This window comes from Eumetopias jubatus, unplaced genomic scaffold (genome assembly GCF_037043125.1).
Source record: "Eumetopias jubatus isolate StellerSeaLion01/CBP00866 unplaced genomic scaffold, mEumJub1_p1.0 scaffold_8, whole genome shotgun sequence".
Lineage (NCBI taxonomy): Eukaryota > Metazoa > Chordata > Mammalia > Carnivora > Otariidae > Eumetopias > Eumetopias jubatus.
In genome coordinates, this window is record NW_028274814.1 from 85,752,390 (window position 1) to 85,778,372 (window position 25,983).

At 55.5% G+C, this 25,983-nt stretch overlaps 3 protein-coding genes across 6 annotated transcripts; 1 reads left to right on the forward strand and 2 right to left on the reverse strand.

Annotated features, from left to right (window-relative positions):
* Positions 1 to 1,448: 1,448 nt before the first annotated feature.
* On the reverse strand, positions 1,449 to 17,167 carry AGAP2 (ArfGAP with GTPase domain, ankyrin repeat and PH domain 2). 2 transcript variants are annotated; one of them, XM_028110892.2, is made up of 18 exons: positions 16,853 to 17,167; positions 10,297 to 10,355; positions 9,615 to 9,702; positions 9,350 to 9,435; positions 9,055 to 9,202; positions 7,931 to 8,065; positions 7,492 to 7,601; positions 6,920 to 7,078; positions 6,672 to 6,758; positions 6,483 to 6,587; positions 5,879 to 6,041; positions 5,575 to 5,694; positions 4,374 to 4,502; positions 3,019 to 3,167; positions 2,815 to 2,905; positions 2,472 to 2,694; positions 2,095 to 2,350; positions 1,449 to 1,922 (listed from the first exon to the last, which is right to left on the reverse strand). In XM_028110892.2, exons 1-18 carry the CDS (start codon positions 17,010 to 17,012, stop codon positions 1,680 to 1,682), a joined length of 2,511 nt encoding a protein of 836 aa, XP_027966693.1. In that variant the 5' UTR covers positions 17,013 to 17,167; the 3' UTR covers positions 1,449 to 1,679. The 2 variants fall into 2 exon arrangements, with proteins under 2 accessions (XP_027966693.1, XP_027966694.1); XM_028110893.2 differs by lacking the exon at positions 16,853 to 17,167 and adding an exon at positions 12,031 to 13,236.
* Positions 17,168 to 19,486: 2,319 nt separating this feature from the next.
* TSPAN31 (tetraspanin 31) lies at positions 19,487 to 22,206 on the forward strand. Of its 3 annotated transcripts, XM_028110895.2 has the most exons (6): positions 19,488 to 19,687; positions 20,178 to 20,345; positions 20,604 to 20,684; positions 21,011 to 21,142; positions 21,458 to 21,571; positions 21,669 to 22,206. In XM_028110895.2, the coding sequence occupies exons 1-6, from the start codon at positions 19,625 to 19,627 to the stop codon at positions 21,741 to 21,743; spliced, it is 633 nt and encodes a 210-aa protein (XP_027966696.1). In that variant the 5' UTR covers positions 19,488 to 19,624; the 3' UTR covers positions 21,744 to 22,206. The 3 variants fall into 3 exon arrangements, with proteins under 3 accessions (XP_027966698.1, XP_027966699.1, XP_027966696.1); XM_028110897.2 differs by lacking the exon at positions 20,178 to 20,345 and having other exon boundaries at positions 19,487 to 19,687; XM_028110898.2 differs by lacking the exons at positions 20,178 to 20,345; positions 20,604 to 20,684 and having other exon boundaries at positions 19,487 to 19,687.
* A 168-nt stretch (positions 22,207 to 22,374) lies between these two features.
* On the reverse strand, positions 22,375 to 25,340 carry CDK4 (cyclin dependent kinase 4). Its single transcript, XM_028110894.2, has 8 exons — positions 25,139 to 25,340; positions 24,452 to 24,688; positions 24,158 to 24,293; positions 23,872 to 24,039; positions 23,628 to 23,737; positions 23,327 to 23,377; positions 23,053 to 23,188; positions 22,375 to 22,796 (listed from the first exon to the last, which is right to left on the reverse strand). Exons 2-8 carry the CDS (start codon positions 24,667 to 24,669, stop codon positions 22,704 to 22,706), a joined length of 912 nt encoding a protein of 303 aa, XP_027966695.1. The 5' UTR covers positions 24,670 to 24,688; positions 25,139 to 25,340; the 3' UTR covers positions 22,375 to 22,703.
* Between the last annotated feature and the right edge of the window lie 643 nt (positions 25,341 to 25,983).

Below are 25,983 nucleotides of genomic sequence, written 5' to 3' on the forward strand. Positions count from 1 at the left end.
CTACCCCAGCTTCCCACCTCTCAGGCAGCCCCCTCCCCTGCCCTCTCCTCTAAGTTCCATGCCCCAGCTCCTTCCCAGAAAAGGGGTCATGTTGGGAGTCATTGACTTTTCAGCTCCCTGGATCCCCACTGTTGCTCTGACCTGCCTGGTTCCTTTCACTACAGGGTGAAGTATCTGGCCTGCTACCGGGTTGCCCTGCCACCAGCCCCAGCAGGGGCACCCTCTGCTGGCCCTCTCCCACCTCCAGTTCCCCACCTTGACCAAGTCCATTCCCTGACCCACCTCTTCAAGAACAAACCAGCAGCTCACCCCCTAGACAAAATCACTTCCTCTTTAATTGCTGTTGAAGAAGACTCACACCATCTGCCTCAGAGGAGATGGGGGCATTTCCCTCTGCCCCAGTCCCTCTCCCCTCCCCAATTACCTGGTCCTTTGCAAAATATTTTAGCTGAGGAGAAAAAAAAAAAAAAAAGACCGGAAACCACTGACACAGACGGTCCAAGGGCTGGATTGATTAAAGGAGGCAGGGCTGGGCCAGGTAAATCCACCCCACCGCCCCCTTCCTGGGGATGGGGAAGGAGGCCTGGAAACCCTCCCAGCCACCTCTCATCCTCTTAGCCCTGGCTGGGAGGGATCGTGGGGTTGAAGGACGGGTCTGGAGCTGCTCCAGTGGGAGGGAGGGGCTTGACAGGAAGAATAGTGGGGGAGGGGTCCCATTGCAGGGGTGCCCCCTACCCCAGATCACCACGGGCGCTGCACAGTCACAGGTACGCAGTCACGGTCACAGACACTCACAACCCGAGAGCACCCCCACCCCACCCCACCCTCTGCCCACCCCTGGCTTCCCCTACCATGAAACGCCCTCCCCAAGTCCCTGCCCGCCCCCGCCCCCTTGTTGGGGAACAAAGCAATAAATTACAAGGTCCCTCCCCAATCCCCTTAGCCCGCTCTGCTCCATCTCTTCTCCCTCCCAAGATAGTAGTGAGGAGGGACCCAGGCTCTTGGCTCCCCCGGCCCTTTAGCTTCCAACCATGGGTGGGTGTGGGGGGACGTCCTGATTTCCACTCCTCATGGTCCCTTTCACGGAAAGGGTTGGGGACCCCCCTACCCCCTTGGGCAGCAGGGGTCCTGCCCCTCGCTGCCCTTCCCCCTTCACTGGGCAGTGAGATTAGCATGGAAGGGGTGGGGGTCCCGGTATTGGCCCCAAGTCCCAGGGCTAGCTCTCCCACGTACTAACCCCTCCCTCTGGCGTGGCGTCGCCCCAGGAGCCAGCCTGGGTATGTGCTCCCGCCTGGGGATTGTCGAGCACAAGCAGGACTGGGTCTCCGCCTCCTCCACCCCTAGGGGGCGCGAGCGGGCAAATCCAAGCTCCCAGGAGCCAGTACCGCGACAGGGGGTCCGCTTCCGCAGACACCCATCTGGTAGACCCAGAGCAATTCGAGCGTGGAAACGGTGGAGAGGGGGCGTGTTGAGCTGGGGTCTCCATGCCTCGTTGGGGAGAGGGAGGTGAGTTTGTGTCTTCTGGGAGGCGTGGGGGCGGTGCCCTCGTGGGGGGAAGAAGTGCTCCCGTGGGGCGGGGTGCGGATTGGAGAGGTGAGTGGGTGCATCTGTCCAGCGGTCCACCCGATGTGGTCGTGCCCGGCCCGTGTGGGAGTGGGGGTGTCTCTCCCGCTGGGCAACTATACCAGCGCGACGGGGGCGTCGGCGCGGCCCATGCTGGCGGCGCTGCTCCGGCGGCGGGGGCTGGGCGTGGCGGTGATGCTGGGGGTGGTGGCTGCGCTAGGGGTGGTGGCGGTGCTGCCGCCCTCACCCGGGCAGCCGTGCTGGAGAAGGATGTCGGCGCACAGCTGGCTTCCAGCCTGGCGGGCGTAGAACAGCGCCGTGTGGCCCTGTGCGTCGCGGGCGGCCACGTCGGCGCCGTACTAGAAAGACAGAGACGGCCCGCGTCACCAAGCGACCCCGTAGGGCCGACACCCGCACGCCGTCTCTCCAGAATTTCCAGGCCCGCTGCCAGGGTCCTTTTGGGGATAGCAGGCTCCCCCGCACCTGGCTGGAGCCGTCCAAGGCCCCTTTCCTCCTGCCCCACGCACGTACCCACAACAGCAGCTGCGTGATGACAACGTGGGCGAGCTCGGCTGCCAGGTGAAGGGGGGAGCGAAGCTGCGGGTCCTCTACGCTGGTGTCGAGCGGCCCGTGTCGCGCATGGGCCAGAAGCAGGAGAACGGCGGCCACGTCCTGGGCCTGCACCGCGGCCCACAGCTGGCGGCCCAGCGGTTCCTCGGGAGTGTCCAGCGGCGCCAGGAACAGCAGCTGCTCGTACTTGGCGCGAATCCATGATTCACGCTCCTCCCTACAAGACCAGGGATGAACAGGAAGGGCTCTAGGGACCCTCACCCAGGACCTCTGCCCCTTACTCAGGAAAACCTCTCGGGAGCCGCACGTCCTAAGCGCCCCCCTTCCCTCACACGTACCGCGAAGAGTCCCGCGTGGGTTTGGTGCGGCCCCGCGTGTCGCTCTCCCACACGCGGTTGGCCATGTCGTTGCCAATGGCCGTCAGCACCAGGGTCAGCTCCCGAGGCCAGTCGTCCAAGTCCAGCGAGCGAACGCGGGACAGGTGTGTGCCCAGGTTCCGGTGAATGCCAGAACACTCGATGCAGATGAGTGCGCCCAGGTTCAAACTGGCCCACGTGGGGTCTGGGGAGGGAGTGCAGAGGTCAGCGCCCGGCGGGCAGGCAGCATGGGCACCCCAGCGTTCGCCCAACCCCAGCGAACCACACTCCCTCCCAGACCCCTCCGCTGCACCCTTGCGCTCACTGGGGGCCCCGCAGTCCACGCAGGTAGAGTTCCCCTTGGCGTTCCGGATCGCCTGGATGGCCACCGCTTCACTTTGGCTGTCTGTGCGCAGCTGCAGAGAGGGTTGGGGTTTGTATTGACTCTCCCTTGTATTGACTCCCTTCTCCAGACTCTTAAGACACTCACCTCTGCTCACCCCCAACCCTCACCCCGCCGACCCATTACCTTGACCTTGCTGCTCTCACAGCATTGCAGACTGGCTAGGATCTGACTTTCGATGGCCTGGACCCAGGCATCCCGCTCCTCAAAACTGGCTGCCTCAAAGTGCCACGTCTGACCAGTGCTGGACACGATCAGGAATTCGAAGTTTTCCTCTGAGTGGGGGGATGGGATGGGGTCATGAGGGATGGAGTTCAAATAGGGGCCACCTTGCCCAAACCCTTCCCCCCCTCCATGTCCATCCCAAGCCCCTGGGAGTGGGGCAGAAGGGTTGGGGAAGCGAAAGGTGGGGGAGAGCAGGAAGCCCGAGCACATGCAGGGGAAGGCAGGGGCACCCCCACCCCTCTGCACCCCAGCTGAGCGCCCCTCCCAGCTCCCCGCTTGTTACCTGCTTTATAAATATTTCTTAAACTACCAAAGGATTTTAGTTTCCACATTTTGCGCTTGGCTGGTTTCCCGAAGCGAAGGAGATAGAGATAGAATGGAGAGCAGAACAGAGAAAGAGACCAAGAAAGGAGAAAGAGAGAGGCAGATGGAGAGATGAAGAGAAATAGTGACAGAGTGCCAGAGACAAAGCAGGACAGACAGATGGGGAGAGAAAGCAGAACTAAAGTCAGTGGCCCCGGAGCAGAGTAGAGCGGAAGCCAAGAGCCATGAGAGTAGGCAGATCTGGAACCTGGGTCTGAGCACCCAGCAGAGAGCAGGGCGTGGGGACCAGTTATCATGACCAATGAGGAGCGAGGTCTCTGGGAAGGGAAGGGATGGTCAGGATCCGAGTGAACACAGGGAAAGGGGACAGAAGCTGAGTCACGGGCCTGGGACAAGGGGGTTGTGGGGTTCCAGAGAAGCTTCAGGGGCCTGGGGAGGTCCCTGAGGGCAGGAATGGGGACCACTGTGGTCAAGGGCTGTTGGGGGAGCTTGGTGATCAAGGGAACAGGGGTTGGGTGGTCACAGACTCCGGGAGCTGAGAACTCAATGGGTGACACTGAAGTCAGGTACTGAGTCACTGGGGGCCACAGGGGGTTCTGGGTGCAGGGTCTGGGATGATAAATGGGGTTGAGGGCAGGAACAGAAACTAGAGGGTCATTAAGAGAGGAAGCAGGAGCTACAGACCAATGGAGTCATTGGGTAAGGGAGTGGCAGGACTGGGAACTACTGGGTACAAGGCATTGTCTGGGGAATGGGAGGAAGGACAGGGCTGAGGGGTCTTCGTCCATTTTTCACTAGGTCATGTGCACAGTGATAATGATAGTCAAGCACTCAGCTCAGGCACTTTTCCTCCTCCTGCAGGAGCTAGGCCAGGGATCTGGAGTTGGGGGTGAGGGTCCAGGGTGGGATGGAACTGCCCACCAGGGCCTCACCTTCAGCCTGCCCAGCCGAGCCTTCAGTCTTGGATGGTGTTGTCAATTTTTTCCTCCTCTGCTTCTTCACCATGGGAGAAGGAGGGGGTTCCCGACTCAGGGGGCTCAGGTCTCCAGATGGGGTACAGTCTTAGGGAGGGGGACACAGCGGCCTCAGTTGCCCCCTCCACAGATTTCCTGATTTCTCCATAGCCTGTCTCCTCCCCTGAACTAGCTTTTGTCCCCCTTCTCTCCAGGAGGTCCCCCTTGATCATGCCTGGGAAGGTGGGCAGATGAGTGGTTTAGAGTCAGACCTGCACTCAGATCCTGGCTCTGCCACTTACTGGCCTTGAGACCTTGAGCAAGTCACTTAATCTTCTGAGCCTCAGTTTCTTCATCCCTAGAATGGGGATAATAATCTCGACCTGACAAGTTTGCTGTGAAGATTGCCATTACCAATTTATTTGTGTGTGGGCGCCTGGGTGGCTCAGTTGTTAAGCATCTGCCTTCGGCTCAGGTCATGATCCCAGGGTTGTGGGATCGAGCCCCACATCGGGCTCCCTGCTCGGCGGGAAGACTGCTTCTCCCTCTCCCACTCCCCCTGCTTGTGCTCCTGCTCTTGCTATCTCTCTTTCTGTCAAATAAATAAATAAAATCTTAAAACAACAACAACAAAAACCACAATTTACTTGTGTGTGTGTGTGTATACAGTAAGTATATTGTACATTATGTTTGTGTATATATTGTATATACACACAGTAAGTTATAAATTGTAATTGTATATATATAGATTGTGTGTACATATATATATATATATATATATATATATATATATATATATATATACTCAAACACTCCAAATACTGATGGCTGACTATGTGCTAGACAGTGTTCTCAGTTTGTTTAAGCCTCAAAGCAACCTCTGAGGTAGAATCTATTATCTCCACTTTACAGATGAGGAAACTGAGGCACAGAGAGGTCAAGTGACTTGCCCAGTGGCAAGCCAGGGTTTAAGTTCAGGTGATTTAGCTCTAGAACCCACTCGTGTTAACCATTATGATAATCACAGTATGACTGAGCTTGGTGCCTGGCACCCAGCAGATGCTCAGTTTGTCCACTCACACACCAATTCCAGCCTCCAAGCTTCTACCCCAAGTTCCTTTCCCACCCACATCCCATTCACAACTGGAAGAGAGTCGATGGAGGGTGGGTCCTCACTGACCGGTGCTGAGGGCTCGGGCCAAATTCCGGTCTGGCTTCAGCAGGTGCTTGGATGTCTGGTCTGGTGGTGGCTGCAGGGAACTGGGGCTGGGGCTGGGGCTGGGGGTGGGGGTGGTGGCCTCTGTTGGAAGGGGAAGAAGATAAAGCTTCAGTGAGCCCCTTGGTCTTTGGGACCCACTCCTGGTGTAGTCCCTCGTTATCACCCACCTTCCCACTTATCCAGTCCCAGCCTCCACTTCCCTACTATTCCTCCCCATCCCCCAGCTCTGGTCCCTTTTCTCCCTCTCTGTCAAAGCTCCACTCACCGGGACCTTCACCCATCTGCACAGTGCTCATGTCCTTGACCAACCCATTGATACTGGCTGAGGGGCCAAAAGCAGAGATGGCTCTCGGGGGCCTCTTGCCAGGGACTTTGACTGTTGTTCGTAGCAAGTCCATCTCCTTGCCGTGGGTACTGTGGATGTAATCCTGGAGGAGCACAGGGGTTGCGAGTGTGGGAAGCCCGAGGTCCTTGGTGGTGCTGAGAAGCGGCCAATAGCGTATGGGCTAGAGAGGATCTGGAGAGGGAACCTGAGGGCTGACTGCGTGGGGATGCGCTTCTAGGGGGTGGGCTCCCCAGATGTGGCCCAGTACTATCTCCTCCAGAAAGCATTCCCCGAATGGCAGACCAGGTGGAGGTCCTTCCTCCATCCTCTCCCACTAGACTGCAAGTTCCCTGGGGGGATGTCTTTACTTTCCGCTCTCCAGCATGGGTACGTGGCGGGTGCCTAACACGTGTTTGCTGAACCTAAGAGAACGGGACTAGGGCTTCCCGGAAACGATGTTGATGTTTGTCGGAGGCTCAGACTGATAGAGGCAGAAGGGTGTTCAAAGCCAGCCAGGGTGGCCCAGCCAAGCTCTGCCACTCACATTAATGCTGGGGTGGTAGAGTAGGAAGCCATTACTGGACAGGGTCACATATTTCTTCTTCCATTCTTTGTTCAAGGAGTTGCCACTTCGCTTCAGTAAGAAGCTCTGGAGGATGGAAAGAGACATGTGGGAGAAGAGCCAGTCAAGACTAGCTACCCCCAGCCTGCCCCCAGTCCCTGGACCACTCACCTGTTTGATGGGGATGGCTCGCCCACTCCCTGTTGTCTCTCCCCGACTGTCCAAACTCCGCTTCTCAGAATCACTGCCCCGACGATTCTGGAACAGTTATTGGCATCAGTTAGAGAAGGAATAGAGGGATCCACTGATGGAAGGACAGGGAAGGCAATGGAAAGGGGCCCAACAGCGGGGTCTAGGGACCAGGGAAGATGGGCAGGTAACAGAGAACCAGAGGATGGGGGAGTCATCATGTCCAATACCGCGAAGAGGCTGGTCCTGCGCTTTGCGGCCCGGTGCAGGGACCCTGGGGTGCTCAATCCAGCCACAGCAGCTGCCTCAGCTCGGAGCTCCCGGTGACCAACATTGGGTGAGGATGGGAGGGAAGAAGAATAGTCGCTAGTGTGGCCCCCATTGCTAGCCTGGGGATGGATGAAAGAGTCAGCAGAACAGTTAAGATCGCCCCCACCCCACCAAGCTATAGTTACATTTAGTTATGAGGAATTCCAGACATTCCTTGATCTCATCGTCATTTGTTTGCATTATCGCTCATAATAAAACTCCTCACTGTCATATGCTTTCCATTTTGCAAGTATTAGGCCAAGCAACTTTCCTGAAACCTTGGGAGGTTTAGGTGTCTTGCTCGAGGACATTCCGAACAGCGTTTCAAACCTGCTTGATGTCCAGTCCAATGAGCTTTCTACAAATGGTGTCACTGCCATTTCCATTTGCCCCCCACCCCCAACCGCCTTGGTACGCGGTACCTGTTCTTGGATCACCAGTCCCTCCTCTGCATCCTACCAGCCCCTCTGTGGACCCTGAAACCCCAACTCACCTGCCCAGCTACAGGAGTGGAAGCAGCCGAGTGGCTCGGGGAGCTGGGCAGGGACTTACAGGCAGCCAGAAGCTGTTGCTGTTTCCGTAAGGTCACCACCTTCTGGGCCACTGAAGGAAGGGGGAGAGGAAGGGTACATGAACGGACAGATGGCCAAGACCACCCTTTGTCGCCCAATTTTGAGAAATCCCCCGGAGATAACATAGGCCCCAACTTCCTTGTCACCATCATCTTCGTGCCACCTGGAGTCTTGGCAGCTCATCCAGCCCAGAAAGACCACGTGGTCACTAAGCAAACCTTCTCCAAACCTCCCTGATGCCGCCTCTCTCCCATGCAGGCCAGGTTGCTGTCACTCCCAGAGAGAGGCCTGGATGCCCTAAGAACATTGCAGGCCCTTCGCTCCCTGCTTCCCACATGTTCGGCGAGTCACGGTACTCACCCTCTTGGAAGACGCGGTCCACATTGAGCCCGTAGGTGGCACATGTCTCGTAGTAGCTGCAGCGCTTCATGTCTGCACACAGAGCCCTGGCACGAGCATCGCCCACCACTCGAGGGGAGGAGGCACTAATCCTGTCTGAGGGGGCAGGAAAGGGGCAGGATTGGACAAGGGCGCCGCTTCCCCACTCTTCCTAATTTCTTTTTCCTTTGGCTCCAGTCCCAGGCTGGGCACACTAAGGACAGGCGATGAGAGAATATCCCCTTCTTGTTTGAAGGCTGGGACCAAGCTCACAAGCCCCGCGGCAGGAGCAGCAGGTGGGTGAGCTCTGTGTATGTGTCTTCAGGGAATACTTGAGAGGTGAGCAGGACTTCTTAACAAGGTCTCAAATGACTGAGACTCCCAAGTGTCCTGTCACCCTGCCCTGCAAATCCAACGAACCCTGAGCAGAGTGGGAGTTCACCTCGGAAAAGGTTGAAAGTCCACAGGGAACAGGTGGACTGTTCACTCTGCAGCAAGGAGCCAGGAGGCGAGTGGTGAGGGGAAGCAGACTCCTGCAGGATAGGCATCCAGGCAGAAAGCTGAGCCAGCTCAGTGCAAGGTGGGTACTGGAAAAGCTTTTCCTGGGCCTGCTGGCATCTGAGAGCCTCTGAATCACTTCTTTGAGAACTCAGACTTTTCTGCCCTCTGTATTTTCTGCATCATTTCGTTTGTGTTTTCTCTTTTTTAGATACGTCCCTTTGAAAGGTGTTAGCCTGACCCAGCTGTAGCGAGGGGAAGATAGAAGGCTTTCTGTCCACACTAGAGCCTGAGATTTTCTGTTTGCCATGGTGGAGACAGGAAATGGCAGGGTGAGAACACAAAGTAGGTGACATCTCAGAGGAGTGGTGACTGCTCCTATAGCTGTCCCTTCCTTCCTGTAGGGTCCTCTTTTCTCCACTCAGACCCTGGGACATTTTTTTTGGTTTAATGACTCCCTTATTTGGAGACAAGGCTCCTTCCAGAGGGTTCCTGCAATCCAAGTGGCCATTTCCACACCTTACGAAGCTCTCACCTGTGTTGGGCAATACCTCAGCAGCCATCTCAAGGACTCCCCTGAAAGCAGTGCTTGCCCAGGCCCTCCTTACCTTGTGTACCCACCAGTGCCAGTGCCAGGCCTCCTCGTCCTTCCCCCCGAAGGGAGCTCAGCTGCCCATGGAGACGGCTCACGGCCTGGAAACTGTTTTCATCCTCCAGGCTGAAGACCAAGATGACAGCATCTGCCCAGCCTGAGAACTTGCGGGGGGTGAGGGAGCAAAAGGGGGGTCAGACAAGTCTACTCCTCTGAACACTATGTCCAGGGAGGTCTGGGGAACTAGAGCTTTCTCCCTTGGCCAGTGCTGACCCCAGCCAGCCTGCCTACCCCAACATCTCACCCCTCACCTTGGCATCAGGTGCCCCAGCTTCCTCTCGGATCAACACCAGATGAGTCTGTCCATCCACCAACATCTCTTTCTTGTGCTGCTCACCTGTCCGGAAGGGTAGAAGTGGTAGTAGGTCAGAGGTCACAGGTCACCAAGTTTCCCCACGCTCCCTGTGCTTCAGCTATTGTGGCTTCATCCTTTCCTCTGGTCTCCATAGCTGCCTAGTCATTGATTCTGGATTCCTGACCCAAAACATTAGCTTACTATGGCTCCTGAGAACTCACTTTCTGTCTTCTCCAGCACTTGGTAGGAACCGGTCAAGAATCGATGGATGAGAGATGACTTTCCACTCCTGGTGTCACCCAGCACACCCTGAGAACACGGTTGTGGAGAAGAGATGGTGAGAATTAAGAGGAGGTCAAATGTTTGGGTCTGAACACTCCCAAGAACTCAAAGAGATTGGCAGTGTTAAATCATCCAAGCTGGATCCTGCAGGGACTGGGGATGATGATTGGTCAGGAGAGAGCATTCGGGAAGATCAGGTGAGTGGGATAAGAAATGATCCCAAGCTCAAAGTGGATCCCAGGCTGAAGATTCTCAGCAACCCAGTATCGCGCACGCGCGTGTGTTTGTGTGTGTGTGGGGGGGTGATGTCACAGCGCTAGACCCTGGTTGGAAAGTTTTACCCAATTCAAGGCAACAGAACATGAAGGGCTAAAGGGGAGATGCCAGAAACGAGGAGAAGCTTGGACAAGGACCATGAACAAACAGGAAAAAAGAAGCTAGAGGAGAAAAAATTGTAAGGCTATATCAAGCCCCAGGAAGGTGGTAGACTCTCAGGAGTACTAGGAAACTATCCCCCATTCCCACAGAGAGAGGGAAGGGAGGAGGTGAAGGGGAGAGAGTTGAGAGTGCGGTGGGGTGGGAGTTCAGCCTTCATAAAAACTAGGGGACTGGGTTACCTACCAGGCGCAGTTCAGGAATGGAGCGGCTCAAAGTCCATTCCTGGCTATTGACCACAGCCTCTGTAATAAGAAAGGAGCCATTAAGAGAGGATGCTCCAGGCCCAGGAGCACCCCCGCCCCTCAGCCACCCCTCCTCATTTTGCAGCTTCCCTTAACCCCCAGGACTCTGCCTGGGCTGGAGAACTGTGTGGAAAGGCTAGGTTCGAGAGTGGTCCTCAGTCCTCCCATCCTAGCCGCTCTCCCCACAGCTGTTGCTGCCGCTCAGTGGTTGCTTAGCAACGGAACCAGCTAGACAAAAATACTTCAGCTGGCATCTCCTTTAAAGCACATCCCCAAACGTAAGTCTGCCCCAGACCAGGGACCAGAGTTCTGACAGTGGCCGGTTTTTCCCTCTGGAAGAACGGGAGAGGGTCTCCTTCCTACCGGCCTGACTGGGATTCCAGGGCAGATCCTGGGAGGAGGGGCTGGGACATGGGAGGCAATGGGTCTTCCTCAATCTCCATTTCACAAGAGAGAAACTGAGGTGAGGGATATCCCTCCCCCTTTTCAAGGTCAACAGCATGGTGGCCCTGACCGCTTCCCACAATCCAGGCAACGGAGCTTGGACTTGCCTAAGCTTCCCTCTCCCATACCTTCCCCACAAGCACCCGCTGAAACAAGTGTGGGGAAGAGCTCCGTTCCTTGGCCGAGGGAAGCCTCAGGCCTGGGGGCGGGGGGTGGGTTGCTCCTTCCGCCCGCCGCGTCCAGCCCCCGCGCCTCACACCGGCCGGACGTTCCCGGGGCGCCGCAGCTGCGGCGGGAACTCTGGGATCCGGAGCCATCTGCTCCCACCCGCTCCAGAGCCAAACCCCGGGGGCCGCCCCCGCTCCCGAACCTGCCTCCCCTCCGGGGAGTGTGAACCGCACCAAGAGTCCCTAGCCTCTTTCTTCCAGAAAAAAAGAAAAACACCCCCCCCCCGAAAAAAACCAGTACCTTCTCAGCACCCCCTCCCAAGTCTCCGGGGGTAAGAATTGCCTTTGCAGCAGTTCCGTCCCCCTGAGTCACTCCTGGGCAGCCCCCTGGGGGTTTCAACGCCGCTGTGGGGCCGGGTGGGCAGTGGGGGAAGTGAAGCCTCCTATCCGCCCCCTCTCACTTCACATTCAAGTATTCATCACGTTCCAGCCCCCACGCACTCCCGTACAGCCCACTCCACCTTCACTGCATGGAAAGAAACAAGAGTCCCTCCCTGCTGCCTCACCAGCCGGGTCTCAGCCCAGAGAAGACCTATCCCTGGCGAGGAGTTGCCTGCAAGGTCACTCTCATGCCACCTGCCTCAAGTGCTCAGGAGAAACTGAGTCTTCCTCATCTCCTTCACCTTCAATATTTGTTTAGGCAAGGCAAAGCTATGTTCCCCTGCTCCCAGAGTCCAGCTGAGGCTAGAAGTGGGGTCTGGGGCTTCTCTGGGAGCAATTTCTTACAGTCACTCTGAGCAAGGGCATTATTTTCCCAGAAAGCTCTGAGGCTTTCTGGGTCCCTCTGAAATCAAGTCATCTCTCATGTGGCACAACGTAGCTACCCACCCCCTTTCAGGACCTCTTAGGCTTTGCCCCAGTCCTTGGCAGAGGAGTGAATTTGGTTCGTCCATCCACCCAAGAGAGAAGCTTCCCTAGTTCAATCCTGCACACCTCTCCTCCACCCCAAACTGACCATTCCACGTGCCCTCCCCTCCCTGTTCTCAGACCCTGATCCTACTCACTAGGGGAGGCGCGGAGCTCTGCGCCCAGCAGCTCCCTGGACCCGCTGCCAGAAGACAGGCCCGGGGGTCCAGGAGGGGGCCCGGAGCCAGGAGGCCCCCCTGTGCTCTTGGTGAAGATGCCGCTGATAAACTTGAGCATCTTGCGATCTCGAGTGGATGCTCGGCCCCCCTCCCGGCCCCGTTTCAGCCCTGGAGCTGGAGGCTCCAGAGTGATTGGAGGTGCAGGCCCAGTGGGCTGCGCGGAGGCGGCGGTGACAGCAGCGGCTGGAGCCGGGGTTGCTGGGAGGGTTAGCGGAGGAGGAGAGCCAGCAGGCGGTCCCGGGTGCAAGTCACTGTTGTCCAAGGTCTTACTCTTGCCTTTCCGAGGGGACAGCTTCCCTCGGGCTCCCGACCCAGCCCCGACCCCACCGGAGGTCGTGGCTGCCGGTCCTCCTCCCCCGGCGGCGGCGGCGGCGGCGGCAGCGGCAGCGGCAGAAGCTCCAGTCCCGGCGCTGCTCTTTGACCCCTTGACCCTGGGCTTGCCTTCGCTCTCGGGCCATGACAGGCGGCTACCGGCGCCCTTGCCCCCGCCGGCTTTGGCGCCACTCGTGGTTACGGTCTTGCAAGGCTTAGGAGCCGGCGGAGGAGGCGCCACCTTGAGCCTCCGACTGCCGGTGCCGGGGTGCGGGGAGGACGAGCCTGGGACGCCGCCGCCCGCCCGGCCTTCAGGTTCCGGGCCTCCCCAGCTCGGGCTGCTGAGCAAGGGGCGCCGGGAGGAGGGGGCGCCCCCGGGCTTAGGATCAGGGCTCAGCCCCCCGGAGAGCTGGGGCCCCGGAGGGGCGGCCCAAAGGGAGAGGCGGCGGCCGGGAGCAGGGGAGACGGGGCGGGCCGGACTGGCCGGAGCCGGGGACAGGGCGGGGGGCTCGGCGCCCCCGGCGCCCGCGCTGCTCGTGCTGATCCACAGCGCATCCTGCCGGTGGAAGAGACGCTCGTGCCGCTTCTTGCCGGGCTCCTCCGCGCCTCGGGGGCTGCCAGGATCCCCGGTCTCGGCACCTCTGGTCCCGGTGGCGCCGGCTGCGGCCGCAGACGGAGAAGGCGGCGGCGGAGGCACCGACTCGAGCTTGACCAGGGTCAGCGAGATGAGGTAGGTCGTTGTCCGGCGCTGAAGCGCGCCCGCGCCCCGGCTCATGGGGCCCCGAGACCCCCGAGCTGGGGAGGGGAGGGGACTCCCCCGGACTGCCTCAGGGGGGCCCGGCCATGGGGCCGCCCTGCTCGCTGCCCCCAGCCCCCGGACCCCGCTGAGCCCCCAGCCCGGCTCCGCTGTCGCCGCCGCCTCCGCCGCCTCCGCTTGCGACCCCCTCCCATCACACGGGGCGCCCCCTCCCCATGCTCCCCGCCCTGCGCCCCCACCCCGTTGGAGCCCCGGGACCTTGGTGCTGCTCCAGGGAGGCGCGCCGGACCTTGCGCCCCTGCCTGGGTGGGGGCGCCGAGATGGGCGGAGGAGGGCGGGGAGGACAGTAGTGGGGGCAAATAGGGGAGAGGGAGGAAAAGGGGACAGAAAAGAGGGACCCGAGGCTGGGGGAGAGGAAGAACCGGTGCGGGGGAGGCAGGGGCGGGGAATGGGGACTCAGGGGACAGGGGCCGTGGATGGGGGTCGGAGAGGGGATCTGTAGGAAGGTGGGAAGCTAATGGGCTGGTCGTGCGGGGGATTCGCAGGGGCGCGGGGGGATGCTGGGGGTAGAGATACAGGCGCCGGCGGGGGAGGAAGGAGGGAAGACTTAGGGGGTGGGAACCCACGGGTCTGGGGTCTGGGAAGGAAGGGGCGTGAGATCCGGGCGAAGGGTCCGGGGGGCTCGCCGGGGCTCGGCTCGGTCTGGATGCGCGCTGTGTCCGGGCGCTCCCCTCACATTGAGGAGGAGGCGGCCCCCCGCCCCCCCATCCTATCTCCCCCCCCAACCTTCTCTCCACCAGCTCGGCTGTCTGAGAAGGCGGTGCAAAATCCAGGACTGGATTTCCCTCCCAAATCCTGGGCTGGATTTCCTAGAACTTGGACTCACCTACTCCAACAATCTAGCCCCCTCCCCTAGCACGCCACGGTTAGGGAGCGCGACTGTTGGGTGTGGCATTTAGGGACAGGGGTAAAAATCAGTACACGGGTGGACAGTCCGCAGGGAAAACGGAGCGAATTTAGGGGTCACTGCCAATTCTGGGGAAGTTGAAGTGGGGAAATGGGGAGACCTGAAATCCCTTTCCCAAGACCCCTTGTCTCCCCCAGGTAATTGCACGCATTCTTTTTCCCATCACCCAGCCGCCCGGCCCACCCCACCCCACCCCCACACGCAATAAACTGATGGGGCCACGACTTAAGCCCAACTGTCCCAAAGTGAACTTGGAAAGTGTTCCCTGGGGATGGGGACAAACATGGAACTTAGCAGGGTAGGAAGGAGGGGGGGTGCCTTAGGAGGGGAGAGATTCGAGGGCTCCAGGAGCCCAGGCCAAAAAGTGAGTCAAAGGCTCCAGCTTGAGGTGGAAGGAGAAGGACTATGTCTACAGATTGACACCCCCCATACCAAAATGCCTCCAGTCTCCATAGCAACCGTAGCTCCAAGAGTGCCTCAGAATCAGCGGGGATAAGCAGAGAGAAGAATCGGTGTGTATGGTGGGTGGGGGTACCTGCCAGGGGACTGGGGGTTAAGGGAGGCACCATCCTCGAATCCGGTTACCCACATGTGGGGTATTTAGTATCCCTGAATATAAGGACCCCTTCAGTTGAGGCGGAAGCCGGCCTCTTTTGGGTTCCCATTCGGTCTCCTAAGGTTTTCAGCGTGGAGCCCTTTTAGAAGGTTAAAGAGGAGATAGAGAGAATGGAAAACGTCTGTCTGCTCTATGTCCACCACCCTTCTAGGGACCCTGGAGTTCAAGACTCACTGTCCTCTATCCTGGGGAGAAGGTTGAAGGGGATAGGCCAATGGGGAATGGAGGCTGAGACCTGTCAGGGATAGGCCAGAGTGGTGGCAGGCCTTCACGCAGGCTTGGAGACCCCTCCCTGGACTCAGGGAGTCTCAGCATTCCCCTAATTTGGCGTCCCACCCTCCTGACGCAGCTGAGACTATAATAAGTGCTGTCGTGGGCGGCTCTTGGAGGCAGGAGCCGGCAGCGTGCTTGGCCTGGTAGGGGGTGAAAGGGGGTGGTGGTACCAGGATGCTGGATGCCCTTTGTTTTCCCTGAGACCTGTACCCAATCCCTCTTGAGTCCTGTCCTGAGGTCAGCAGCCCCCTCTCCACCCCACCCCAGGAGGACACCATTCCCAGGACAGGGGACCCTTCAGTAGCCTTTTCTGAATGTTCTGGAAGAGAGGGTGAAGGAGATTTGCTATTTCTGCCTTAATTTTCCTTCCTTCCTTTGGTGGCCTCAGTCTTCCTTTATGCTCAGTGGGAAAAGAATCCTGACTCTCAGGGAAGGAGTGGGACAAGTCACTTGTGAAGAGTGGAGTCTTCTGGGCAATTTCAGCCTCCACCCCTCCTCACTCCCTCCTCCAGAGCTAAGTGTAGCTCCTCCACCCTGACTAAACCTTTTTCCTCCCCCTCTTTTTTTTTTCTACAGGGGTGGGCCTTGGAGTTCCTTCCTAGGAGGCCCCATGGGGCCACTCCCCCTGGGTTTGCCTTTCCACCCACTGAGGCTGTAGGAAAGGTGTCAGCCTTCGTTCTTGGCAAAGGGTGGGGACGGGAGGTGAGAGGGGCACTAGCCTCAGAAAGGCAATGGGAAGGGGATCAGACTGTCCCCTTAGGAACCCGAACCAAATGTTCCTTCCCCAAGTTACGATCTGGTGGCCTCTACCATCAGAGGGGTCTGGTAGCAGGTGTCTCTGATGGAAAGAATGGTCTCTTGAACCCCCACCCCCACCCCAGGTAGGCAGCTGAGACTGGAGCGGCTGGGAGACCAGGCTATGATGAAGGATGTACTTCTCCCAGACACCTTTCAGGAACAACATGGCTGGCTTTTGTCAGCTCTTTGCCACCTCAGAGGTAAATGAGAGGAGGCTAGGCTGGAGACGACTTTCAGTTCCACCAGCTCCTTAGCGGTGGGGCCCTGTGGATAGAGAGAAGCTGTTCCTGCCAGGGCCCCCCCACAGACTGAAGGCTGGGGTGGGCAGGAGGATGTGGCGGATGGTGTTGCCATGGCAGCATTTCCTCCCTGTGTTGTCATCACTTGCTCTAATGGCACTAAGGAGGTAAAGCGGAAGGTGTGTGTGTTGGGGGTGGGGGGAAGGACAGGAACAGGAGCATGGGGAAGAGAGGGGGCCGAAAAGAGTCCTGGGGACTTCATTACACTTTGGTTACAGTATGAGTGGTAGTGTGTGCCTGGGAGCCTGAGATTCTCTGCATGGTGTATTTCAACGTGTGTGTATTTCTCTCTACAGCTGGAGAACAAGAGGTCACTGATCCTTTGTGGGTCCTGGGAATGAGCACATTATCCAGTCCCAGAACCTCCTGCCCCACACTGCTTCCTGCCCTGGACTCCCCAGGCACGGTCCAAGGCTACCCTGGGTCTGTCACGGCCTCCCTTCCCCATGCTCACCCACTTCTCCATTGCCAAGAAGGTCAGCTCAGCAGTGACTTGTATTTTGATCCCCTGGGAGAAGGATCAGAGTTGGGGAAAGAGGAAGAACGACACCTCCCATATCTTTTTTCCATCCTGTCCAAATGTATTCTCCCCCCGAGTCCCAGCTCCATCTAGAGGACTAGGAAGTGGCTGATTGGGAAGTGATGTATGGCACAGCAAGCCCTTCTATGCCTCCACTGGCCCCCGATACACCCAAGTTGGGAGCTAACCCTTCTCTTACCTCGCACACTGTCCAGTGAGGCTTGGATGCTGTCCCGAAGTTCAGGATCGCCCACCCTCTCTGCCAGCTTCCTGAGGCGGCTTAGAGACTGCTTGGCCACCTCATGTCGCCTGACTTCTGCTCTCACTGCAGCGACAGCCAACTGCCTCTGGGCATGCATGTTGCCCAGACCTGTCTTGCCAGGCTAACAGCAACCTCTGGCCTTGAAGCCCATGGCCCCGTAGTCCTCAAAAACCAGAAGGCCCCTTCTGCTGTGCCACAGAACTCCTCACTCTTGCCCGCCCTTCCGTCTGTCGGCCTCACTTCCTGACTGGTGAGTTTCAAACCCACAGCCTGGGACAGCACTACCTGCGGAACCTCCCACCCCCTCTAGCGTTGGCCCATGAGCTCTGCCAGCCAGCCCCTGCTGTACGTCCTCAGCCAGGTGGATGGAGAGACCTCAACGAGCATCCTAGGGCCTCCTGTGGGAGGTGGCTAATTAAGATGGGTGTTGGTGCTAGGAAAATGTGCCAAGCCAGGCCCCAGGTGCAATCCCAAACTCTTGGTGGGCTACAGATTTATGCTTAGTCTCAAACTCTGACAGGAATGTATACACACTTGGTCTCTCACCCTAACAGCCCTGCATTCCAGCTCGCAATTGTACTCGCCACCCATTCTGTACCCACCACATCCAAAGAGCTCATATACCTACATCTTGCTCCAGAACCCTTCTTCGGTCAGCTGCCCCACTGTAACCACCTCCTGCTTAAAAAGGTCAGGTAGTTATAAGGAGAACAGGTTATGGAGGAGAACAGCAACTATAACCAGACAAAACCACCATGCTCTCTCAATTACTTTCATAATAATTGTCTGGAACAATAGTTTATGACACACTTTCAAATATATGGTCTTTATGATAGGCCCAAGGGGTGCAGGAAAGGAAGCCAAAGTTCAGAGAGGCCAGTAAGAGGTGAAAAAAAAAATCTATGGAAATCTATGGGTCTAGGTCTTTTTTTTTTTTTTTTTTTTTAGATTTTATTTTTAAGTAATCTCAACACCCAACGTGGGGCTCCAATTCACCACTCTGAGATCAAGTGTTGTACGCTCCCCCGACTGAGCCAGCCAGGCACCCTTGTGAGCCTAGGTCTTCTGATTTCAACTCTGATACTCTTTTTCACTATACCACCCAAACAAGATGCCTGCCAACCAGTTCCCCTTATCTTTAATACCATTGTCTTGCCCTTGATTTCAGACCTGAAAGAGAAGAGGGTGGAGGAGGAATTTAAGGACAGAATGAAGATGCAGGGGGTATGTGGGGGGTGTGTGTGGCTAATTTGATCTAATCACTTTGTTTCGGGACTCAAACCTTTCTGGCCCTGCCAAGTGTCTTCTCTCCTGCATATGTTCTTGATACTAATTTATGAAGGATAGAGGATTATAACTATGTGACTATTTGTATAGTTGGAGATAAGGGAATTGGGGGCTGGGATTACCCACTGGAACTTATAGCCTGATGAAAATAACTAACACTGAGCATTGACTGTGTGCCAAGTACCGTCCTAAGCATTCTGCATATATTAACTCATTCAGTTCTCACAACAACCCAAGAGCAGGTGTATTGTTATTTATCTCTATTTACAGATGAGGAAACAGCCACAGAGACCCAAAGGTTACGCAGCCAGTAAGTGGCAAAGTTGGAACCCATGCAGTCTGTCAGTTAGACTACTGCTTCAGCAGTCATAGAATCTAAGTACATACTAACTGAAGTCATCCTGTGGGGTTGCAGGGAGGTTTTTTGTGTTCCCATTACCACTGTTTCTCTTGGGGGAAAGAGGAATTATGACTTTTCCCATATCCATGAAAAACATTTATTCAATAATAAGCATATTGATCAACCTCTATGCCCACCCCCGTGAAAATGTGGAGACTCCTCCTTCCCCTAATATTTATTAATATTCCTTCACATTCCAGACCCCTCCCTTGGACTTTTTTTTTTTATAAGCCCTGGATCAGGCACGTGCTCCATGTCTGCGCGGTGGCTTTGTCATGTACAGGAATGCCCTCGCTCGAAGCAGCTGTTCTTCACACTGAATTTCTAGCATATTCACACCCAGTTAGGAGGGGATATGGAAGAAGAAATATGTACTAGTGGACACACCTGCAAATGTGTAACGGTTTGTTGGATGTTACTGTGCCCAACCCGGGGCCTCCGTGGTCGGGCTAAAAAGCTCGATGTTTTGCTCCTTTGGGTGTTCCCGAGTGTGATGCAATAACAACAAACAACACCGTCATCATGAGATCACTGCGGGACAAGGGGAAAGGGGCGGGGAAGGGCGCTCCCTCGAGGGGAGGAGCCCTGTCACCCTGTCCTCGAAGCCGCACCTCTCCTTCTTCCGCTGGGTTTCTCCTGCGTCCCCTCCCTCGGATTAGCCCTTCCAGCGGCGACCACAGAAAGCTCCGCTTTCAATCCGGGGAAGTTTAGGCTTTGCTCCTTATGAGAATCTATGGAAGCCCTACCCCCAGTTTAAGTTTCAGCCAATAAAGAACCTAAAGGAGGGGCCGACAGGCGGGTCAGTGACGCAATGCAGACTGATTGGCATTCAGGCCACCGACGTCCTGGATTAGCCCCGAGTTTCGCCAATCCAGAGGCAGGGGTGGGACGGTGCAGGCGCAGAGGACTGGGTTTGGCTGGACTCGATTTAAAGAGACAGAAGCTGTCGGGGTCCAAGAAGACGGTCCCCAAGAACCTCCCCCCAAGTCCTTGGGACCACTTGGGTCCCCAAAGCTGGGGAGATGGTTTGCGGTGGCTTTGCCTGCTCCAAGAATGCGCTGTGCGCTCTCAACGTGGTCTACATGGTGAGGTTTTGGAGCTGGTTCGGGAAGCTTCAGGGCGGAAAGAGGAGTGGGGAGAATCTCTAGGGGACTTCCGGTGGGAAGGGGGAGTGTACTGGGGGTTCCGGGAAGATTCCCGAGAACTTCCGGCGAAGAGGGAATTCCAGGGGACTTCCGTGGGAAGAGGGGAGACTTCCGGTGACCAGAGGGTTTGTCTGGGGGTGGGGGCGGATGAACCGGGGGCTGTGGGCATAAAGGCCCATCCCGCCCTCCTGGGAATTTGTTTCTCCCAAAATAAAAGTAATGGATGAAGCTAAAGTTTCCTTTTTTATATTCATAGACTACTATCCCTGCTGCCCCCACTCCCATCCCAACCATCCTGACCTCTGGTGGGTGCATACACCTGCTGTCCTTAGTTCACAGAAACTCAGATCTTTTTTGTCCCAAGACTCCCTGTAGGGCTTTTGGCTGTGCTAGAGTTCTTTTGGGATGTAACCTCCTGTGTTTCCTGTAGCTGGTAGGCTTGTTGCTCATTGGAGTGGCTGCTTGGGGTAAGGGTCTGGGTCTGGTGTCCAGCATCCACATCATCGGAGGAGTCATTGCTGTGGGAGTCTTCCTTCTTCTCATCGCGGTGGCTGGACTGGTGGGTGCTGTCAACCACCACCAAGTACTGCTATTCTTTGTATCCTGACCTTAAGTGGGGCTCTTGGGAGGGCTGAATTGGCTAGGAATGTTTGAGAGGGGTAGACTTGGGGGATCTTGGGGACATGTCTCCTGGCCCTGCCCTATACCATACTTCATGAAACAAGAGCTGATGACTTTGTTTTCAACTGACACAGCTATGTAAGTTCTACGAACAGATGACAGCCGATGGTTATTATAGGTGCAACATAAAGGAATCTAGGACTTTTTTTTTTTTTCCCATAACTCTTCCTCTCAGTACATGATCATCCTTGGGTTGGTCTTCATCTTCCAGTTTGGAATCTCTTGCTCATGTCTGGCTATTAACCGAAGCAAACAGGTAAGTGCATGTCCTCTCAACTACTTGCTTTTTTTCCTCTACTCTCTAACCCCCTCCCCTCAGTCTGGACCTCTTAGTAGCCCACTACTGGACTCTTCAGCTATTTGCTTCCTCTGGGAAGTCTGGGTAATTTTCCATGAGTATTTTCCGGAAGAACCCAGAGGTGGATTTTTATCATTTTCTGTTTAATACACCTTTGTTTCTGAGGGATGTTGACTGACTTTGCTGGAATAGGGAAATCGAGGCACTTGAACTAAGATCAGGATATAAGAGCATTCTTAAGGTTAGCAGCATCCAATAATTTCCCTCTTGCCTATATTCTCCAGACAGATGTCATTAATGCTTCTTGGTGGGTCATGAGCAACAATACCCGGGATGAACTGGAAAGAAGTTTTGATTGTTGTGGCTTGTTCAACCTCACAACCCTGTATCAACAGGATTTCGCTTTCTGCACTGCAGTGAGTTGGTGCAGAGGTGGGGCCAGGGGGCGGGCGGGTAGGAGAGCTGGTTCAGGACACTGCCCAAATTGGCAGATTTAAGAGTTTGAATGACTGTCTCTCTCTAGCAGCTCTCTTTTGCACTGGGGCCATGTGCTGAGAGGGCAGAAGGAATGGATACAAAGGTTGGAGAATTAATCAAGTGAGATTTCAGTCTGTAGGATACTGATTAGAAACTAGTAAATAATTTCTGGGGCCCTTCACCACAGGTGTCAGGGTAGGGCAGCCTAGCAACTCTGCATTCTCTAAACACATACATATGTGTTTTATCCTCAGATCTGTAAGAGCCGGAGCTCCACGTGCCAGATGTGTGGAGAAAAGTTTCTTAAGCATTCAGACGAAGCCCTGAAAATCCTGGGGGGTGTTGGACTCTTCTTTAGCTTTACAGAGGTAACATTCTTCAGTTCTCTCATACATACACCCTTTCTCTGTCTTAGCTCCAGAGATTCAGAATTGCTGATAATCTCTTTCCCTTTGCTTTTTACAGATTCTTGGTGTTTGGCTAGCAATGAGATTTCGGAATCAGAAGGATCCTCGAGCTAACCCCAGTGCCTTTCTATAAGACTTTAGATCCTTCTGATGTCTCTCCTGCTCTCTATCCTCCCTAAGCTTTTTTTCCTCCCTTAGGGAAAACCTAGGGTCTGTAGCCCTTTTTGTTTGAGAAAAAGGAAAGGCCCTTTGCCGCATCCCCCAAAGATGACTGAACAGCCAGGCTGTATGCCCTGACATGTTTAGTGGGAGCAAGATCATAAGGAATAAAGAACAACTTCCTCCTCTCTCCCTAAGTGGATATAGGAAGCTCCTGGGAGTGCATGAAATGGGATGGGGGTTGGAGTCATTCCTGGCTCTGTTTCCCCTCTTTTCCCTTCCACATGCCAGACCACCTCAACACATCCTGGCCTGGCTCCAAGGGTGAATCAGGGATGGAACCAGGGAAGAAACCACCAAGAACTCTTTCTTACAATAAGCAGGACCCAGTGTAGGGAAGTTCAGTGAATATAAAAATAAAAGCCATTTAAACTCCATATTCAAAGAAACAACGTAAGTGCCTTTTCTTTTGAGGGGCTCCGCTTGCCTACACAGACCCTGTGAACTGGGGAGAACCTTTTAAGATTCTATAGGAAAGTGCCATCCCCCAAGTGGTTTTTCCCAATCCCCAAATGGCAAAGCCCAAGAAAGGAAGAAACAAAACAAAACAAAAAAGACCATATTTCTTTGTTTTCTTTTGTTTTTCCTGTATAAAAAAGATCCCGATATCAAGATAGGAAAGGGGAGAACAAGGGACATACCCCTTGGTGTACGAAAATAAGGGGGCAGGAGAAGGATAAGCCTCAAAAGGGGGTGGGGGGTGTCATTAAGGCAGCAAAATATTCTCAGTAAAAAGTGGGAGGAGTTGTTTCCATAGCCTCAGAGATGAAGGCCAAGATGGCCTTACTCAACTGGGGGGCTCTCCACTCAAGTGTTCAAAGGAAGGGAAATGACAGCTTCTCTTCTCTCAGTATTGTTGTGGCCACTCCACTGCTCACTCTGGGTTACCTTCTGCCTTTTGTAGATAAGAGTGCTGCAGGGCTCGGAAGGCAGAGATTCGCTTGTGTGGGTTAAAAGTCAGCATCTCCTAAGAAGGGGAGGCAAAGATCAAAAGACCATGAAGACAAAAAAAAAGAAAAAAGAAAAAGACTTGCTCACCCCCAACAATACCCAGGACGGGCTCTTTTACTACATCCCTCTTTGTGGATGGCCTATTCACACAGCAACAGTAAAAACTAGCCCATCCACCAACGAAGTCTTAGGAACCGTGACGATTTGCGTCCCTTTTATACGCTTTTATTCCCACTCCAACCTCATCCTGTGCCCATGCCCAAGCCCAGTACCAGCAGCAGCTGTGCTCCAGATTCCTCCATCTCAGGTACCACTGACTGCACTGGACGGGGCCCTCGGGGGGAAAAGGCTCCTCGGGGGAGAGACACGTCTCGGGGCCAGTCATCCTCTGGGGGCAGCCCGATCAGGCTATGGGGAATAGGAGAGCTCTGGTCAAGAGGGTCCTTCTCCAGCCCCCACCTCCAGAGGCAGAGCCAACTGCCATCTGGGGCTGAGCAGAAAGAAGATTGAGAATAGAAAGTTCTTTTCCCCATGCCGGTCACTTACTCAAAGATTTTGCCTAACTGGTCAGCTTCAGAGTTCCCACAGAAGAGAGGCCTAAAGTGAGAAAAACACAGCAGTCATTTTCAAAGATACGGTAGTGGAATAATTATTGCTACTGGCTCCAAACAAAGGGTGAGGAGAATATAGGGATGTGAAATTCCTAATTCCAGGACATTTCAGAGTTTCCGATTAAGAACAGAATGGTCAGTAATATTTAAGTGAAAGAACAGGCAGGGAATGGATGTGGCTTATGACTAAGAGATTTGGGAAACTCAAGAGAGTTCAGGAGACTTGGGTCCCATACTTGCGACGAAACATCTCTGCGAAGATACAGCCAACGCTCCACATGTCCACGGGTGTTGCGTATGTAGACTGCAGAAGAACTTCTGGAGCACGGTACCAGAGTGTAACAACCTAACCGGAATAAGAAAAATAGATGAGAACCCCACTGGTTACCATGAACTACAACTGCTTGACTAAAATCACGAAGCTCATGACTTCTCAACTGCTATGGTCAACCACTCTCCTACCCTCATCTTTCTACTGACCACAGGTGTAAGTGCCATCTGGTAGCTGTAGATTCTGGCCAGACCAAAGTCGGCCAGCTTGACTGTCCCACCACTGGTCACCAGAATGTTCTCTGGCTTCAGGTCTCGGTGAACGATGCAGTTGGCATGAAGGAAATCTAGGCCTCTTAGAAACTGGCGCATCAGATCCTGGTTTGGAAGGGGGAGGAACAGAGGAACTGGAAACTAGGTACCATACCTGAAATCACAACAGGTTCTACTACAAAGGTCTCAATGTACCTTCTCAGTGTCTACCCACCCTCCTCACCTTGATGGTCTCCACTGGCAAACCTGGTGGGGGTGCCTTGTCCAGATAGGTCCTCAGGTCTTGGTCCACGTGCTCAAACACCAGGGTCACTTTGGTCTCCCGGTCAGTTCGGGCGGTGGCACAGACGTCCATCAGCCTGGCCAGAGCAAATGGTCACTCACTGATCAATCCCTTTGTTCCCAACATGGCCTCCCCTATTTCCTCAGGATCCCCACTTCTCTCCTGACCACCACTCCCCACCTATAAGTTGTCTTTTCCCCTTTACTGCCCACTCCTAACCCTCTGAGGTCTCACCGGACAACGTTGGGATGCTCAAAAGCCTCCAGCCGCCTCAGTAAGGCCACCTCACGAACTGTGCTGATGGGAAGGCCCCCTCCAGCACCTCCTCCATTAGGGACTCTCACACTCTTGAGGGCCACGAAGTGGCCACTGTGGGGATCACGGGCCTTGTATACCGTTCCATAGGCACCAACACCGATCTCAGCCACTGGCTCATATCGAGGAGTAGCCATTCTCAGATCAGAGGAGACCCTACAATCACAAAGACTCCTGCCACCGAAAATCCCTTCCAGAGTTCTGATGGTATGAGCCTGCAGCAATAAAGTGACTCCCACAAAAGACATCACAAAGACACCACCACCACCATCCCGTCCCTTCCCCAATCTTCCATGAGGCTGGCCCCTCAGGTAACACAATGACTCTAACCCCAACCCCTCCAGCCACGTGAAGCCCTAAAATAAAAAATTCCTTTTCCTTTGGGCCCGACCATCGCGCCCCGCACAAGGTTCTATCTCACACGACACACCCCCTGCATCGAAGAACCGACATCCAGGCCCAAAATTACACCTCCCTACAACCACAAAGGAACAAATTACACCCTGCCCCACTTCCCGCCCTCGAGCGACCCTTCCATAACTTGTCCGCGTAGGCAGCCGTAGAGGGCGAAAACGGTCCCCATTCCTGGGAAGGGGCTATGCTTACCTCACTCCGTGCCGGGAGCTGCGGGGGCGGCCCGTTATCGGGGCCCCGGAGCCAGATCCTGCGGCGCCATACACTCGAGCTCTGTCCCGGGCAGCTGGACTCTACGGGCCCGACCATAGACACAGGCCGCAAGCTAGAGCGGCCCCCTTACCCCCACCCTCACCATGTGACCAGCTGCCAAAGAGGCGCGCGGAAACTGGCGGGGCGGGGCGAAAGCCGGACGTTCGGAACACGTGACGAGCCACTCATGCGCAGAGGGGTACCCAGGAGAGGCTTTGACCGGGAAGGGGGCGGGGAGGGGAGAGGGGCGGAGGCGGGAGATGGCAGCCACGTGATCTGTTGCTATCACACGTGACCGCTCGACTTCGCTCTGAGGAGCAGAGGTGTGGTTACGCGGCGGGGCACGTGACTGACTGCCAGACCCTGGCGAGGTTTGGGGGGCGGGGGAGACGAGAGAGGGTGGAGTCCAATGCGGTGCCATGGCAACCTGGGCCACCCAGATCCCAACTCAGGGCTGCAGGGCGAGCCTGAATGCTTCTCCAGTCTCACTACACACTGCACGTCTCTCACTCTCCATATGGTGGTCAGGGATCGGGAGGATGGGACGGGGGTCGAGAGATGGTGCTGTAGCCTTTCTGCTTCCCTGCCATGGGAAAACATATTCTCATTTGTGTCTTTGTTTCATTCATTCACTCATTCAACAAATTTATACTGAGTGCTTGCTTCCTGTGTGCATGTGGAGTTTTTTGGTGTCTCCGTCACTAGCCCTTTAAAGTTGTGATGAGGCTGTGTGTAAAGAGGTAGCCAACAGTGTGGTCGTATAAAATAGTAGACAATACCCATTT